Source organism: Varanus komodoensis, unplaced genomic scaffold, assembly GCF_004798865.1.
Source record: "Varanus komodoensis strain SLA01 unplaced genomic scaffold, ASM479886v1 scaffold8, whole genome shotgun sequence".
Taxonomy (NCBI): domain Eukaryota; kingdom Metazoa; phylum Chordata; class Lepidosauria; order Squamata; family Varanidae; genus Varanus; species Varanus komodoensis.
In genome coordinates this window covers 38,429,665-38,448,618 of record NW_025336481.1, presented here as the reverse complement: position 1 = coordinate 38,448,618, position 18,954 = coordinate 38,429,665, and the positions used below count along the sequence as shown (strand labels likewise).

The following is an 18,954-nucleotide window of genomic DNA, read 5'->3' as shown; positions in this document are numbered from 1 at the left end:
GCGGCGGGGTCCGGGCGGCGCGGATGGAGGTAGGGCCATCCAATGCTCTGGTTCGCTCCTGGGGGCCGGTCCCAGACGCCACCGGCGTTTTGTGAATAAGGTGTAGAAGACTGTGAAGATGCTGCTAACCACTGGATCTGCAATTTGAGTGCAGACTTGTGCTTCAAACAATTGCTAGATTTGACCTTTCCTCTTTGTTCAGTAGATGCTGGGCTTCAATTCTGATATAGCAGATTGGTAAACCAAAGTTAAAACACAAACAGCTGCTAAAGAAATGGAAATGCCAAGGAAAGATTAACAATGAACACAGATATTTTGGTGAGGACAGGAGAACCCAGAGGAATGGGGTCGTGAACGGTTGGGCATGACTGTGTGACTAAATAACAACAACAACAATTTGGGAGCAGGTTGAGGTATTTTTCTCTTTTAAGGTTCGTGGACTTCGTGGACAGCAAAAGAAGAAGGGGATGGCAGAGGATCAGGTCGCTAGATGGAGTCACTTGAAGCAGTTGGTGTGAGCTTAGGTGGACTCCAAGGGATGGTGGAGGACAGGAGAGCCTGGAGGAATGTTGTCCATAATTTTTTAAAGAAATTTATTATTTATTTATTTCTAAAATGTATTTAGAAATAAAAATTTTAAAAGACTGTGATACAGAGAAAACACTTGAAAAGTGGAAGCTTGACAGAGGTGGCACAAAACCTATGCAGATTTTATGTAAAGTATCAAGGAAAAAATTACTTATGCAGCCAGTTATTTCAGTCCCTTCACTCAAGGGCCAAAACAGACATCAGCTTAAATGTGAGTCAAGCATCCATGTCTTTTTGTTGGGCAAGTGGCAGTGGTAATCTTTACTCTCTCACAAGTGCAAGGGCCCCAGGCTAGATTAGGACTTTAGTGTGGGGAGTAGGAAAACTTAAGATCCAGATTGGAGGCCCAGTTCCTCCTAGAGTAAAATGGGTTGGAGGTGGAAAAGGTGGCAGATACACAGTTTTGGTCCTTAACCTCTGATATTTATACTAATGCAGTAATCCAGAGCTGACTCAGGGGAACGTTTAAAAAAATACTCCTACCAAATTAGGGCTCTTGAGTCAAGTGTTCAGCATCAGTCTTCAGTTTTCTTTAAATTCAAGCTGCATATGCAGTGAGTCCTGAACTCCACCTATTTATGCCTATCAAGATAAAACCTCTTGTGTACGTGACATTTCATTGATCCGTTGCAAGCTCAGATCCCACACACAGCACGCACATTTCTAAAATAAATATTGGTGTATATTTATATTGGCTAGGAAACAAGCTTTTAAATCCCTGGGGAATTTCTTCTAAAAAAAATCCTTTTCTCCACCATTGCCTTTTATCCCAGGCAGGCACACTGCAAAGTTGATGCCCTCCTGCCTGAACAGCATATTTTTAATCTATGGCTGTGGTTCTGTGGCATCCGACAGGCACCTAATAAATGAACTACGATCCCATTGGGTTGTAAACCATCAGTCGGATATCTCCAGTTATGCACAAGGATAAAAGCTCCAGGGAACAGAAATACCTCAAGGAAAGATGGCAAACGCTTTATAAGTTTCAAAGTTCAAGAGAAAGTAGTATTATGGGGTGGGGTGGAGGGCGGCCTGCAGAAGCCTTGGCTCCTGATCCTTTTATCCTCTAAAGAGCATGTGAGAAGAAAGATGTTCCGGTGTTGAGCATATTTTCCTTGCGTTGGAGGGAGGGGAAAATCTAATGTTAGCAGTGGTTGATATAGCAGCTCTGTGCCCAGTTCAAATTGATATCCCTTTAGGTATTCATGGGGGTGATTGTGTCCCCTGCCCCTGTTAGCCTGTTCTTTTAATCCAGAGGTTAGGAATGTCAGGCCCTCATTCCTGCTCCAGTCCTTTGGGGTTCCTCATGACCACACCACTCCTCCCAGCCTCTCCTCTTCCCTTCAACCATCAACAGTTGTGTTTTCCTAGATTTTGTACAGCTTTCCTCCTTTCCAAAAGGTTGAAATACCTCTCCTAAGGCTCAATTGCAGGCAATAAGAGCTTCAAGCCACACTACCCTAGATTGAACCAAGCAAACAAACAAACAAAAGTGGGGGGGACATCTTGTTTGCCTTTCCCCTGTCCCACCACCAGAATGCAGCACCAGACAGCTTCTCCAAAACCTGGGCTGAAGGAACTTCCCCACCTTTCCTCATATGCTTTATCTTCTATAATCCTATCCTCTTTGCTGCCCTCCTTCAAACCCATTCCAATTTGTTTCCATCCTTCTCAAAGTATGGTGCCTAGACACAGTTTGCTTGCTTCTGATTGCCCCCACCTTTTAAACACACTGACAACAGTTTCTAACCCAGCTTCAACTACCATGTTGCTGTGTGCATTTCCATAGCACAGAGACAGACAATAATTTTTAAAGACCATGGAGGGTGGTGTGATAGACCATGGAGGCACATTGCTTCCCGTACCCTGCTTTGCTTTGCTTTGCTTTGCTTTGCTTTTTTGGGGCTATTGGTCAAAGAGGCTTTGCAGGTTTTTGAAGCACTTCCAAAAAAGCAAATTCAACAGCCAAACAAACCAAACCAAACCAAAACACCACGATCCATGAAGAGAGATGACAGAGGTTTGAACATATATGCCTCCCACCCCATGATCAACAAGGTGTCTGTAACACAATCTTCCATCATACCCACTTCATGTCGCAGTTTATGAGTACAGTTCAGGTTGGTGAGCAGAGCGCACCACTTCACACGACCAGCAGAGGGAGCACCAAGACTCAGAACTTCAGCTCTGGGCTGGGTTCCTGTTTTCCTCTCCAAGTGGCAAATACTCCTTAACGTAATATTTTGACGGCAGAAAGGTATTCACTGCTGCAACACATTACACTTAAAAGTATAGCAGGGTTTTCTTTTTAATTATTCCATGCGGCTGCCTTTTAAAAATCTCATTTGCTTTTAGGGTTTTTCCTGCCTTTGGGGAAGGCATTACACATGGTGAAGTTAATGCATTCACCAACTCATCCCCCACACAACTTGATTCATTTATTTTACTCAGATGGACCCTTCCTACACAGCATACAGAAAACACACTAGCTTCCAGGCATGTCTGGGAAATATAATAATTGTGACAAGATGATAAATAACAAGGCTTTCTTTGTCAGGGGGTATAAGTCCAATAGCAGGCGGGTTGCTGTACCCAAATCTTTGCAGGAGGCTGTAAAGTCCCACTAAGAGAAATCTCAGATGTGGGTGGTGAATAAGGCTTGAGAATAGCATCTTCCATTTGCAATACTTGCGGGAGTTGTACTCTTGAGCCTCAGCCATGAGGCAAAAGATCTTAATCTCATCTCAGTCTGGGATCAAGGTTCCAGTTCTGTTCCTCTAAGGAAGCTGTTTGCATTTCTTTCAAGGGAAAAGGATATATTTTAATAGCTTTCATACAACTGACATCACATCTAGCTGAGACCAGAGCATGTTGGCAAAGCAACTTCTATGACAGGGTGAAACGGAAGCACAGGCAGAGCAGTAGGAAGCACTCGATAGTCAGAAACACCCCACACAAACAGATGCTTCAAAGACAGAAATCTGTTGTGGGATGACATGCTTAAGGTCATCAGGTAGACAAGTAGGCAGGTTACCCCCCCCCCCCTTATTGGGCCTGGGTGCAACTCAGCTCAGATCCCGTCCCTTTTGGCATCAGCTCCCACTGCAGAGACCATGAGGGGCAGAGGAAGCAGCAACTTTCCATCATGCTTAGGTCTACTTTTACGGCCTCCATAAGTTGGCAACTGAAAATCTAGAGGGTGTTTTCCTCTTTCCTCCCAATCTCTTTTCCATTCGTGTTGTGTCTTTCAGCTTGCAAGCTTGGGAGGCAGGGAGTGTATTATTTTTGTCCTTTGCAAAATAATCCAGGAAGGAACCATTCTGGCCAAAGGGCAGGGTAGAAATGCTTTAAGTCAATCTTTTAAACTAATACACTGTTGGCTTCTTCAGAGACAAAATCTATTCCACTATCCTATTGAAACAATTCATTGACAGCTTGCTGCACAGAGTAGGAAATGAAAAGCAGATGTGGTTCCTCTCACCCTTGCAGTTCTTTGTCCCAACAAATGGCACTTGCCAAGATGTTACCTTCTAGACAACAAGTGAAGGAGGACCAATTCTGCTCTCCTTCTGTGATCCAGTCCATGCATGACTGAGCAGCAAGCCTGAGTTTACCTGCACATACAATGCACATATAGTGCACATGCTATACATTCAAGTGCATATGCTTTCAGCCCATGTCCACTCACAGTGACAATGTGTGGGTTGTGGAGGCCTGCCAACTCCACCTGGGGGGCTAATTTTGCCCCTGCACTCTAGCATCAAATTCCGAGATGTTTGCTGGATGGTTTGTGGAAACAGGTGATAAAAATACACACCATGAAACACAGTGCATTTCAAAAACCCAGTATTTTCAGTTTAGAACTGGGCCATAGTCTTTTTTCAATCTTAATACAAGTCAACTGGAAAGATCCATTTTGTTGAGCACGGTACAGCCATTAAAAAAGACTGGCTTTCTAATTATGACATTTCTGGTTTTTACAGATAATCAGTCCAACTGCAACTTTCTGTCAAATGAGTATTTCTAATAATAATACAATGGTAAAGGCCTGTTAACCTGAAGACTGTCATAGCAATTTGAGTAAATTGCTTCATATTGTTCTCATTTTCGATGAACAATTCCATCCCTTAAAGAAAGGATTGTTTATGAGTGTTAAACCATGTTTCATAAAATCAGTGGAATGCATTCACTCAGGAAAAACTTGCACACCAGCTGCTAAGCTAGGAAAAACAAATATGTGAGCTTTTTTGTGAAATTTATGCTTCCCAATCTAGCTAGGCAGATCTGTGCACAGAGCCCTGGCTTTCACACTGAATTCTCTTCCTAGATTTTATATCCACATTTGCACTGGATTGCCCATCCAGGCCAGAATGGGCTGATACTTGTTACCTGAGAAAGGACACAGCTTTGCATGGGTTGGAAGAGCAGTCCAGCTGGACTCAGCAGAGTCTTCAAGAATACTTGCACAGCTGCCAGAGGTGGCAACACTGTGATCACTGTGTCTAGTTGTGCCCACTGGCAGCCCAAAGCAGTCCCTATATTGCCCCTAGAGAGCAGGGATCCGACCTCGCCATACTCTGCAAAAGGGCCGACCCATCGCAACAGGCAGGGGTAACTCCTTGGCCTTCTCCTAATAGCTTGAGACTTTATGGAGTGCAAAACTGTGTGCTGGTTGGAGAAATTTGGCCGTAGTGGCTGAAGAGTTTACTTCAGGGCTCAGTCATGCCTGGCACAATCTATTTTTTCTTTTCAGTGCCTGGTGAAAACCTTTTTATTTTTCATATATTTTAACAGATAATTGTTACTTTTAATATTCTTTTAATCATTATGGCAGTTGCGCCATGTGTCAACTTGACGGCAGTCACTGCGGGTTGCTGTTTTTGTTGTTGTATTGGTTTTATTGCTTTATTACTTGTTTATATGCTTCTTAAGTTTGTAAAGCACCCAGAGAGCCTCTGGGCAATTGAGAGGTATAGAAGTGAAATAAATAAATCAATCATATTGCAACATTTAAATTAATCTAAATGAATGGATGCATTTTAAAAAGAAAAGACCCCTGATGTGCATAACCCTCAGGTTGCCTTAATATGGATTCCAAGCACAGCTGTCCTCTATTGTTACGAACAGTGTGTTATGAACAGTCGTGATGAACTTCATTCAAAGCCTGCCTTTCAATGTGTCATTTAAAACAATAGAATACATTAGCATCAGAATTCCCTCACAATCCACCCAAGAGTGGCAAGAAGAAGCAAGCGCCAGCCAGATTGCCCCAGATATCTGACAGGATTAAAAGGGACTTCTCTGCTTAAGTGGGTGCAGACATCTCAAGAAGATTCTGCAGGTGCATCTGTGGGGGGAACTACTGGTGGCCCTAGGGATGTTCGGGACCCATGCATGGTGTCACCTTGGTGGAGGCCAGAGTAGAAGGAGCAGCTAATCTGGCCCTGCTGCTCTAAGCCCAACTATTTTCCGGGACTGGAAAATGGTGCCCTCTCCCCATGCCTCCCCACCTGCTGATCCATCATGTGAGAAAAGAAGAAAAGGAAGTCGGGCCCGGTGTGCTAGCAGATTATAGAAATATGGAGGGAATGCCAATGCCAGCTTTCTCTCAGATGGTTTTGGACTGCAGTTCCTAGCATTCCTGATCACTGGCTCTGCCTGTGGTTAGTGATGGGAACTGAAGTTCACAACATCTAGAGAGTTCAGGTGGGGGGAAACTGGGTCACTGTCAGTGTACCCAGGCACAAGAGTCAGCTTTCAACCTTGCCATAAGGCTTTTTATGTATTGTTACCAGCTTGATAATCTGATTAGCTTTATTTTAGCTTGTTGTCAGTGATTTTCCATTGGCATGTTTTGAAAGAAAACGAATGCATGCTAAAGAGCAGTGGCTGTGACTTGGGAAGATATTATTTATTTATTTCATTTCTATGCCACCCTGAATAGAAACACAAGGATAAAACAAGACAATAAGATGACAGAATCAAAGAAGCATTAAAGCTTTAAAACAGCTAGAAACAGGCCACAAAGAATGGTCTTGTAAAAGATGCCTGGGATGGGTCATACCCCCCAACCGCTTGGTATCCAAGACAGCGCTGAAGGGGTGCTTTCAAGTACCACTTGCGTTCAGTCATGTGCCATATATATGACAATGTTGACCAGACTATGGGAAGATCAGAGATGGCTTGTTTATACCAACTCATGGGTACCGCTTGATTTTTTGGGTCAGTTGCTTTCCTTGTGGGACTAATAGCAAGTTGGCAGGGAAAGGAGTAGTGAAACTGCTTCATGTTGCCCTGAAGAAAAACTAGAAACATTAAATTCAGTCCTGCTTCCTTTTTGGCTTTTACTTAAGACTAGAAACTTAGAGCGAGGAGCATTTCCTTGTTTTTAACAGTTCTGTTTTTCTTTTCTTTTCTGATTTATATCCTGCCTTTTTCCTACAAAGGGCTCAAGGCAGCTTACATCATTCTCCTCCTCCATCTTATCCCCACAACAGCAACCTGTGAGGTAGGTTGGGCTGAGAGTCTGTGACTGGCCCAAAGTCACCCAGTTGGCTCCATGGCCGAGCGGGGACTAGACCCAGATCGCCTGAGTCCCAGTCCCATGCTCTTAACCACTACACCACACTGGCTCTCTGTTTTCCCCAGTCTGTTCCCCTTGAGATGGTTTGGACTACAACTTTCAGCCTTTCTGACCATTGACTGTGATGGCTAGGGCTGTTGAGGTTGAAACTCAAAAATCTAGGAAGCACCAAGATCGGAAAGGCAGGTTTTTAATGTAAGTGACAGATGTTCAGGGACATTTTTTGGATATGTGCAAACATCTGGGGAGCTGAAAAAGTACTGTGGGCACCAGCACAAAATGGCAAATCAGTGGACTGCCACTGTGGCATCATCCTGCCATGTCTCTGGCTCTTAGACTGTGTCTAATTCAGCAAAACGGTCCCTTTTGCAACTACTGGGCACCACAACATCTCTTTAATAAGGGATTGACTGTTCACTGGCACTGCAATACGGAGAATGCTTCTTTTAACCACAGGCTGGGCAATATCCAGAAGCTGCTTCTTTTTGGAAAGAAGTTACTACACCGCTATGTTTTATATTCCCTGACTACTCTCCTATGTTTACATACTTCATGGAAATTAACAAATCGTTGGTGTAAATGGAATCTCCCTGACCTTTTGACACCTAAGATGCTGGTATAACAACACTGCAAACCAGTGTGGAATAGTGATTAAGAGCTCAGGTCTGGGACTCAGGTGATCTGGGTTCAAGTCCCCGCTCAGCCATGGGGCCAGTCAGGAGACTTTGAGCCAGTCACAGACTCTCGGCCCAATCAAACCCACAGGGTTGTTGTTGTGGGGACTAGACTAAGAGCAGGAGGAAGAGAAGGATGTAAGCCACCTTGAGTTCTTTAAAAAAAGAAAAAGGTGGGAAATAAATTTAATTAATAAATAAACCCTCACCTCCTGTAACACTTTCCATATTTGAATTGCTGTCATAGAGATGCTACCATCAAATGATAACTTTTCAGATGTTTGGAGGAGGCCTGTGTATAATTACTAGAAAGTTACCTGCATTTCAGAGGTATTCATTGCTATGGCTATTGATAAATCTAGATACATATATCTACAAAAAAGGAAAGAATTTTAAAATGTGTTTAAAGGTTCTGCAGGAGTCTGTGGGCAGCTGCGGCCATTACAGACACCTATGGATACTTTAGAGGGTGGGGTTATGAGTTCCCTAAGGACAAGAGGACCCCACAACCTATCCGAAAGTGTCTGTGCAGGGGCTGGGCCTGGCATTCAGACATCTCCACATTTTATAACCCTGTATGAGTATTAAGAGCAATAAACAGTGAATAATAAACTGAAAGGGGAAATCACCAGTCCTCAGATCACCATCTTAGTCCAGGGAACCAAGAAAAGGTTGAATTTAACCCAAAGAGCTCTTATGCAGATGTTTGAATGTGCATCAATCAATTGGCATATAACAAAAGTGTTTAGGGGCCAGACCAATATATATGGATTTTACGAAGCTGTTTTGGCAGAGGTCAAATAGCCCCAAAGATTTATAGCTGTGCATAGAAATAGATCATTAATGGAAGGGGGTGATATATAAATGTATCAACAGATTTATTGTTGTACCCAGGAAGATGCTATTAAAAATAAGATTGAAGGGCTCATTAGTAGATGTAATCATTTAGCTGCTTTTTAAATAAGCCATTATTAGAAGAACTCCTTATTTCAGTAAGGAGGCAAGCTCATCACATGATTGTCTGCCACGCTGATCAGTATAGGCAGCGGCTTTTTATCAGCCAAGTTGACAAGTGCAGCCCAATCTGAAGGAGGCAGACCCTGCCACAGGCATGCTTGCCTAGATTATGTCCAGACTGGAGTACTTTAATTTACTCTGGGTGGGTTTGCCTTTGATGACAGTAGGCAAGCCTTGTCTGGCAAAGCATATAAATGGTTTAGGGCCTGGGAATCTGCAGGAACATCTCCTTTCATATACACCTGCCTGAATGTGGAGATCTTTTGCTGAGGTTCCTCTTTAAAGGGTTAGAAGAGCAGCTACCCCAGGGAACGGCCTTTTCTGTGGTAGCACCCCAGAGAGGAGCACCTCGCACCGATGCTTGATTCATCTTAGTACCAGGTGAAAACCTTTGCAGTCACCCAGCATTTTAATGGTAGAATGATTTTATTATCTAATACAGATTTTTTTAACTGCATATTTTTATATACTGAATTTATGTTATCTAATGAGCTGTTACACTTTTGGGTATGTAAGCTGTCTTGAGATCCGCCACATATACAGATGGGATTAAAATGTTTTAAATAAATCTGTAAATACGTAAATACCTCTGTGCAATTGTTTCTGGGAACCAGGTGATTGGAGCATATCATATCAGCTATGCTGGTTGCCAGTTCATTTTCAGGCTCAATCCAAAATGCTGGTTGTAAACTTTAAAACACCAAAGTTGGGACCAGGTTATCAGAAGGACCATCTGCCCCTGCATGCACCTACACAGGTCTCATAGGAGACAGTGGAGGCCTTCCTCACTTGCTTTCCAGCAAGATCAATCAGGCTGACCAGATCAAAAGAGACAGAGACTTTCTGGTGGTGACCCCTTTGGGTAGGGTGCCCTACTTCAGTAAATATATTTAGCCTTTCACTTTCTGCTTTTAAAAGCACCCTTAAGATTGAGCTGACTGAGTTGAAACTGTTCTTAATGGATTGCCAGTCTGTAGTTGAAGAATCCTAATGGCCACTGGTATTTGATTGCTCATACTGAATGTTTTTATTTTTATATAACCAATATTTTATATTTGAAATTGTTTATGTTCTTTAATTTTGTACAGCAGCTTCCCAGTATTTTCTGTGTTGAACAGCCATATACAAATATACAAAGATTAACCACTGCTCCACCAGCTTGACCTTAAAATGGGGCTGTGGGAACACACTACATGTCCCGAGAAACTGGGTTGCACCTGACTGCCCTATACATGTTAAAGAAGTGGGATCTGTCTGGAAGGGAAAAAAGCCATTGGCAAACTTAATTCAGCCCTCACATGGCTGATTATGCAGGGGATCAAATACAGACTTTTTTTTAAAGCTATGCACTCCAAATGAATGAATCTGTTTCATTCTCTTCCACATGCCATTTTAATATCTCCAGCTCTTTATATATCTCCCAATATATCTCCCAAATATTTCTGATCTTGGATCATTTCTAATCAAACCTGAAGCAATACAAAATTCTCACCCATCCCTATTCCAGGCTACGTGCCCATTGCCATTAGGAAAAACTTGTGCATTGTGCTCGAAGATGTTTGTGGAGCCTGTATGGAGATGGGACTTCGGGATCTTGGGAGCTTTTCTGTGAGCGGTAGCAGCACGGAACAAGCAGCTGCTGCCCTGTTCCAAATAGTGAGAGCTTGCCTAGGACTTGTACTTTGAAAGATGGAGGGAGGCATGACTGCCTCCTGAGGACCGCTCCCGAGAGCCACAACACCCAGAAGGCCCGTTCTGTGATTCTCCTGTGGCACAATTCCCGCCTGCAAGAGGAGAATAGCACACACTGTGCTGGAGACTCATCAGGGATTTCCTGCCATTTGTGGTGAAAACCCACAGCCAAATATATTGTGAATGCCAGGAGTGGCCAAGCCAAAGGTGACTTTCCCTGCTCATGTTGCCTTAGACCTAAGAACACCCCCTTTATTTAGCCAAATAAGTTTTGTCCAATTTTCACTGGAATCCAAGGTCATTGAAAAGAAAAATGGAAAACTGTACAACTTCTCACAGTGTACCAACCTATATGCTGAATGCATGCTATTTTACAAATAGGAGATCTAATAAATGACTATGTGATTATTATGCAGCAATAGGAAGTGGGGAGAGAAATCAATGATACAAATGCAAACATGCTGCTAGTTCCCAGGAAGATAAATGAAATGTCAGTTCAGAACCAATTCTCAAGGTGTTTGTAACAGTAAGCTGGGGGGCGGAGGGGGAATTAGCATCAGTAATTCTCATGGAGCAAACAGTAGATCGGCCACAAACATGACACAGGGCATCAGCTTACTCTAACCTGTCCTTCAAATGTGTTGGGACATAATTTCCATCAACCCCAGTCAGTATGGGCATATGAATTCTGGTGCAAATTGCCAGATCTGCAGCTCTCAGACTAATACGCAGAACAGAATGTAATTTCACCCTCCTCTAAATATTGTGCTGTGGTTCTTAGCTTTAAGAAGCTGTCCATTTTATGATAAAATACATTCATAAACTGTATATGTAAAACAGCTATATTTAAAAATCTCTGTTAACTTCTGTGAGAGAAATATGTTCAGAAGCAAGTATGTTGCTAAATGTTTCTGTATGAATTTTCATGTAGATCTTTTTAAAAATATACCACATCTTAATGCAGAATTAGGCTAGAACAAACTTAGAAATGAAGTGGAAATAGTCCACCCCTAGCAGAGACAGAAACTGAAAGGAATTTCCCTCATACATCTCATGGGTGTGATATTCATTGATCGGCTGCATGTGTGAATAAACCATTACAGATTATTCACTGCACGCAGAGCTTTCGTATCTACGGCACAAACCTGAATGTAACAGGTTTGTATCAAGAGGACATTTCTTCTAAATGCTTTTCAGGAGAGGGCACTTCTTCCATTTGGCCAAGAGTGAAATGTTGAGTAATCAACCAGTAATCAATTCAGTGTGTGGCAAGTTTGGGAAAGAGAATAACAATTTTTTCTTTAAACAGTGCGTCACAAACTTGGGCCAATGCATTCCATGCGACTATTAGTTGCATGTGCAATCCTTCAGATGGAAAAAGTTCTACAACTCCCAGCATTCTGCAGCTCCCTATTCATCCTTACATGACTTTAAAGAGAGGCATAAAACACCCATTTATGAATGACAGATCCCTTCATAGGCTTTACCTCCATGTTCAGAGGAGGCATACCAAGATGCTAGACCTCTCTGAGGCCAAGGGCAAGTCCAGTTTCAGAAAAAATCTTGGGGATGCATTCCAAAGGTGCGTAGGGCTGAAGACAAAATTGAGAGTGTGTGTGGGGAGTCTAAGATGAAGAGAGCAGGAGCAAAATACTAAAAATACTAATATATGTTAGCTTAAAGTACTTACTGCCAATTACTGAGCCCAAGAAAGGAACATTCAGCCTCTTAGTTTGGGGGGAAAACTGCACAAGAACCAGGACACCACCAACTAATTGCTGGTTGGAGACTCCTGGATAGGTCATATTTGGCCAACGGCCCAGCAATAGACGTTTGATTACCAGGGGTAACAACAGGGATTAGCATCTTTTTAATGCCCTGTTTGTGAGAGTTTCCAGAGGCATCCAGCTGACCATTCAAAAGTTAGTTAAAGTTGGCTAGTCTTAATTAAGATTGCTGTATTCACTCTATGGAAGTAAGAATACCCAAAGAAACATGCACAACTTCTCACTTTTTCTTTATAATTTATCACACATATTTCTGAATTGCCCCTCTAGTCAATGAACATTCAAGCAAATTCCAATAAAACCATAAAAACATTAACATAGAACAATTCCACACACAACAAAATAAAACTGATAAATTGCACACACTGCAATAAACACTAGACGCACATTGCATATCGAGGTGCCCCTGAATATCTGCACGTAAAAATATAAAGTGTGGCAGCAACTCACACATGCAGAAGTGCACTCCGTGTTTTTCAGTTATGAATATTGTCTTATGAGCTTGAATTGGACATAACATGACTAAATCCTGATTTAGTGTTGCAAGAATTATCCTACGGGAGTCTCAACTTACGCGCATTCTTTCTTATATATATGAGGGGAAAATCAATTTTTTTCATCTCCATTTGTAGATATCCATCCTTCCCTATAACCAGCTTAGAAACTATGGTTTCTCCTCACTGTGGTTAGTCAAGAAGCCAGAATATCAAACCATATTTTGAATTCGTCATTAAAAATTATAATTATAAATTAAAAAAAGCAAGCAAAGAAACCTACAATTCCCTAAGTCTGGACATCATAAAGAACAGTGGTTCATTCTAAAGAAGAAGAAAGTTTTGAACTCCTCCTCATGAAGTACTTGAGAAAAGCACCTGAAGTTCCTCTAAACTCATTTCTGCAACACTAAACGATGGTTACAATTATGTCTGCTGCAGAATTCTACATTTCTTCCTTTTTTTTAATCACTGTTCCTTTTAATAAGCAGTGACACCCTATGCAATGTGCCGGTCCTTCTTAGGAACTAGTTTTCTGGCTTTCTGACTGACAGTCAAACTTTTCACCCCTGTTCTGTTATCCCTGCCATTGCATCCATGTGCTATTCTTCTGCTGTTGCTTTTTTCCATTGTCCATCTGCCACCCAAAAATTTCCCCAGCTTTTGGGGAGTGGATTTTTATTTTGTCTCTGTTGGTATGTGTTGCTTTTTTTTTTTTTTTTTTTGCAAACTGGCATTTTCTCCATATCTCAGGGTTCGTATCACCCAGGAGAACATACTCTGTCCCTCCTCAGTCCATTTTTATACTTCATGCTCTACCCAAGGCACTTGCCCAAAACCGTTATGCAAATATTAGCAGAAGCCACTGTGTTCCACTCACCTATGACATACTCCAGCCAGAATACATCGTTTGCTGGGTCATGTGGGCGGTTGAAGGAAATCCTGATTTCAAATGACTGGCCACGGCGCACAATCAACTTCGAGTTGTGGTAATAGTATGTGTGATGTTCCCGTTTATTAATTTCATATTCAGTGTTTAACAAATTGATTCTCTGGACTTCCAAAACATCTGGAATGAAAAAGATGGAAATGCATTAGAGCAACGGTTATCTGTAGTTGAATCAAGTTTTGCATCTCTTCACAACATTGGCTGAAAAAATCATGACTACTGTGAATGTTATTATTGATACATAAACCTGACATTATTTAATGTTGGAAGAGTTTTGAATCTGGATGACAGTTGTCCTGTTAAAAACCTGGAATATTGATCAGTTTCCTGAAGGCTGAAAATACAATCCTTTGAGGAGGTAAATCCTTTACTGTGGAGTTGAAGAGAGAGTCATTGAAGATTCTGTTCATACAGTACTTCTAAAAATATTTTAACAGAGTTTCGAAATGAGTAAAATGCAGGTACTCTTATCAGTTTTATCACCTATCTTTTGTCTTACATTCTGTATAATAGTTTCTGATGTTGCATTAGCAGCTTTGGGAGAAGTATGTCTAACCTATTTCTTCTAAGCAAGGTGATATCAGGAGTTGGGGAGATGGATACTTCATAAATCATAAGACTTATATACCTTGATCAAGTTCCCACAATTGATTCTTTTAGCATAACCTATTTATTTAGCAAATGCAATACCCCATCCTTCCATTCTAAAGAACACCCCCTGCCACCTGGAAATCAACAATAAATAAAAAGAAACATACTAAACAGGATTATTGAAACATTATAGCAGCAAGCTTCCAGTTTAAACACCAGTTCTAAAAAGAAAATGCAGGGCTACCAATTCTATCCGGAAGTAAGCCTCACTGAGTTGACATATTTCTGAGCAGATGCGCATTGTTAAAGTTCTTCAAAGTCAGGTCAAGGAAAAAGCTCTCCATTTGACCCAAAACATGAGAATCATCACGGCATTCCAAAGATGGGGTGCCACAACCAAAAAGGCCCCACCCATAGTCTTCACCAATCTCACCTCAGAAGACAGGGTGACCTGAAAAGCTCTTCAGCAGATAATTTTGATAATCAGGCAGATTCATATCAGAGGTAGCTTTCCTAATCAATGAAGATAAAAACATGCACTGTTTGTGTTTGAAAATGGAGAATATGTTGCCAACTACCTCATACACTTACTTGAATCTTGATCTTCCTAAATCCTGCTCTGGATGTCCCACCATTTGCTCCACTGGGGCAAAAGTGCAGCAAACGGTTATTTTATGATGCTGTGATTTTAAATTGTACTTTATCCTACTTATGTTGTGAGCCACCTGAGCAGATTTTATAGGAACAGGCTTCTGAGCCATGCTGAGGTGGGTGTTTTTTAATAGAACTCCAGGCTCCACTGACAGGCTCCAGGGACAAAAGAGATAACCTTAGAACTCCAGGATTATGAGCCCAACAATTTGTTTTAAATAGCAGAGTGCAAAATTGAGCCCATAGCAACCCACTCTTGTTTCCCCCAACTTTTTAGATCTAATCGCATAGAGGGCAAGGGCGGGCGTGGGAAGCTATGCTGGCAGTCCTTTTGGCAATCAGAAATCCTTCCTGTCCCCTGGAAATCTACCTGTATTTCCTGACCAAACTACCTGTATTTCCTGACCAAACTTCTACCCTCCAAAGAGCAGCTGGCCTTGTACAAATAAATGGAAAGCAGATAATGTTTAAGACAATGTTTAACAACAACAACAACCACCACCATCACCACCACCAAGAGATGGATTGCAATCAAGGAAGAACAGAGGAGACTCCTCTTAAGTAAAATGGCCCTTCTCCATCTCCTCTCTGGAATAATTCGTTCTGGAGGGTGTTACCAGTATAAATCCCTCTTTGTCTTTCCCAGGATGCTTCTGGCTATGGCAAAAACAAACAATGCAAAAAGAAGAATCCTCTTAGGAGCTGCAAACACAGTAAGAGTTGGATGAAATCTCAACCCAGACAATAACCAATGACAAGTTTTACAGTGTAAGAATCAAAGGAAAGTTCCCTCTCCTTCCTTCTTTCCACAAACAAGGTGGGCTTGGACTCTAGTGGTTGCATCCAAACAGGGGATCCCACACCTCTAGTCTGCAGTGGTACAGTCCAGAAGAGACTCCATAGTTGAACAGTTTCTCCAGTTGTGAGCCAGTGAAGGAGCATGGATCTTGAAGAGTAACACTGCACAGCTCTTGAATCGCTCTAATTATTTACTTATAGTATCCAATAGACAAAGCTTTCTGGGCAGTATACAAATCCACATTAAAAATACAGTATACACTTTAGTATAAATACAGTATACATTATACTGTATGATTACTAGTTTTACTGCTGGCTCCTCAGTTTTAATATCACATTTCTTTGGATACTTTCTCCTGTTGCTTTGGTTTTGGTTTTTGCTTTTGATGCTGTTCTGTTTTGGTTTTATGTCTGAAAACCGCACAAGGGCATTTGTGGGTCAGGTGTATACAAATTAAGTAAAGAAATGGATTGCTGCATTGGACAGAGCAGGGTGGCAAGGATGTTGTCAAGACTGCACCTCTCATTTCCCTCACCATTGCTAATTCTGGGTAAGGCTGATGGGAATTGCAGTTCAACTCCACATCCTGGAGGTCCACATATGTCCCACTCCTGACAGGAGTCAATGCATCAGCTAACGCATCTCACCAAAATATCTGTTTAACTTGGGAACTCCAGCAGTGCTTGTATATAGTTTCTACACAGTGGGGAAGAAGGTTACTTCCCAGCTGTGCTGTAGTGACCAACATTAAGAAATAGGTCTCAGGACATCACATTATATTGGTTATTATCCTCCGCATCCCCATTAAGAAAGATATTTCATCAGGAATATTTATGGTTGGGAACAATGTGTGCTGCTTTTCTCCTTGGCATTCTCCTCAGCGGTGCCTCAAGTTTTAGCATATGATGTAAGTTGGCTCCTTTTTAGATCTGTTTTTAATTCTGCTGCAAAAATGCCATTGGGATGGAAATCAGCAACACATTTTGGCTCAAGATCCAGTGCTCATTGAAGTGGTATTTGATTTAAAGGGTGTTATAGGATTGCGCTTTTAATTTACATTTAGCAGACTTCAACTTCAATGTAGGCAAGGAATCTACAAATGCTCATCCAAATGTTTGCCCTGTGATCTTCAGTAAAGAATTGAATAGCTACCATGGTGCCCTGTTCTTTCATCTTGAAGGAGGAAAAGAACCTGACAAGTTTCTAGGCCTTATGACATGGGGAACTAAAAGCCCATGTGATATAGTGGTTAGAGCAGTGATGGAGAACCTTTTAGAGACTGAGTCCCCAAACTGCAACCCAAAACCCACTTATTTATCACAAAGTGCCAACACTACAATAAAACCTGAAAACTAAGGTTTTAGTTTAGAAAAAAAATACTCAAAGCCAATCCAAGCATCTGTCTGTCTATCCTTGGCAGTGCACTGACCAGCCATGCAAAAGCTCAGATGAGTTGTGGCTAATGAGTTGTGGTGCGTGACATCATTGCCTGGTGCCTCTACTTCTTTCTGAGCAAGTGCATGGCCCCTGTGTGCGCTGTTATCCAGTGCTCGGTTGCTGGGGCAATGCTGGGGCAACTTGGCTAGCATGCCGACAAAGAGGGCTCTGCGTGCCCACTGTAGTACGCAGGGCATAGGTTTGCCACCACTGGCCTAATCCTACTCTGGTACACTCCCCGAACCCTAATATAGAGGTAAAATACCATCGAAAGAGACGGAAAAGCCTTCCTCAGGTAGCTTTTTCAGCACAGCTCATCATTTCTGCCCATTCTAAACACATTCCAACCATCAAAATCATGCCAGGACACCTCGTTTTTCTAATCCTAACCCTACCCTGGTGCACACCCCTAACCCTAATATAGGGTTAAATTTCCATTAAAAAGAGGGCAAATTTGAAAAAGCCTTCCTTGAGTAGCTTTTTCTGCACATCTCAACTTTTCTGCCCATTCTAAACAGATTCCAACCATCAAAATCATGCAAGGACACCTTGTTTTTATAACCCTAACCCAGTGATGGTGAACCTTTTAGAGACTGAGTGCCCAAACTGCAACCCAAAACCCACTTATTTATTGCAAAGTGCCAACACCGCAATAAAGCCTGAAAACAGCCATTCCAAGCAAATATATATATAACCTTGGCAACACACTGACTGGCCATGCGAAAGCTCGGACGATTCACAGCTAATGAGTTGTGGTTTGTGACATCATCTCCTGGCACCACTACCCTTTTCCAAGCATGCGCATGGCCCCTGTATCTGCTGTTATCCAATGCTCTGCTGCTGGGGTGATGCTGGTATGACTTGGCTCGCGTGCCGACAGAGAGGGCTCTGCGTGCCCACTGCGGCACGCATGCCATAGGTTTGCCACCGCTAGGTTAGAGTGTTGGCCTGGAACTTGAGAGATTTGTGTTCTAGTTCCCACTCAACTATGATGCTTGCTGAGTGCCTTTGACTCCTGGCCTAGCCTACCTTACTGGGTTGTTGTGTGGATAAAATGGGGAGGTTTATGCAAGCTGTCTTGGGCTCCTTGCCAGAGAAGGTCAGGATAATAAATGCATGAGCAAGCAAATAAGTATGAATAAAAGTTTTTTTTATATACCATCAGAAGCCTTGATAGGGTTGCAGTAGAAACTTGTCACTCAGTTTAGTACTAGGTTACTTCCCAATGAATCGGAACCAAAAGATCAAGTTCAAGGGTGGCTTGAGCCAAGATTTTAAAAAGAGGAAACAATTGGTGGGGCAAACATGTAAGGACCATTACAACTGGGGTGCAAAGCATATCTCTTGCTGCTCCTCTTCAAAATTCTTTTATTTAAAATGCATCTCTTCTAGAGATATCCTAGCTCATGATAACATAGCATCATTTGGGAGTCAAGTCTGAAAATGTTTTGTAGGGGAGGGCAGAAGGGGAGAGAATGGTACATCCCAGTGGGGTCTGTCATTTCCTCCCCAGAATGTTACAACATTATGAGCTTTTATTGATTTCCCAGAATCACAGAATAGTAGAGTTGGAAGGGGCCAAGAAGGCCATCAGGTCCAACCCCTGCTCTGTACAGAACTGCAAGTGACACCATCCCCCTCTCCTACGGCTGTCCAGCTGCATCTCGAAGTGTGGAAGAGATTGCAGCCTTC

At 42.2% G+C, this 18,954-nt stretch overlaps 1 protein-coding gene across 4 annotated transcripts in view; it reads right to left on the bottom strand.

Moving 5' to 3' along the window:
• F13A1 (coagulation factor XIII A chain) overlaps nt 1-18,954 on the bottom strand; it is a 112,966-nt gene that overhangs the window by 57,815 nt on the left and 36,197 nt on the right. For all 4 annotated transcript variants that reach the window (XM_044454710.1, XM_044454711.1, XM_044454712.1 and 1 more), the window contains one exon: nt 13,716-13,904. In XM_044454710.1, the coding sequence (XP_044310645.1) occupies nt 13,716-13,904 (189 nt within the window). The remainder of the gene's footprint in view (nt 1-13,715; nt 13,905-18,954) is intronic.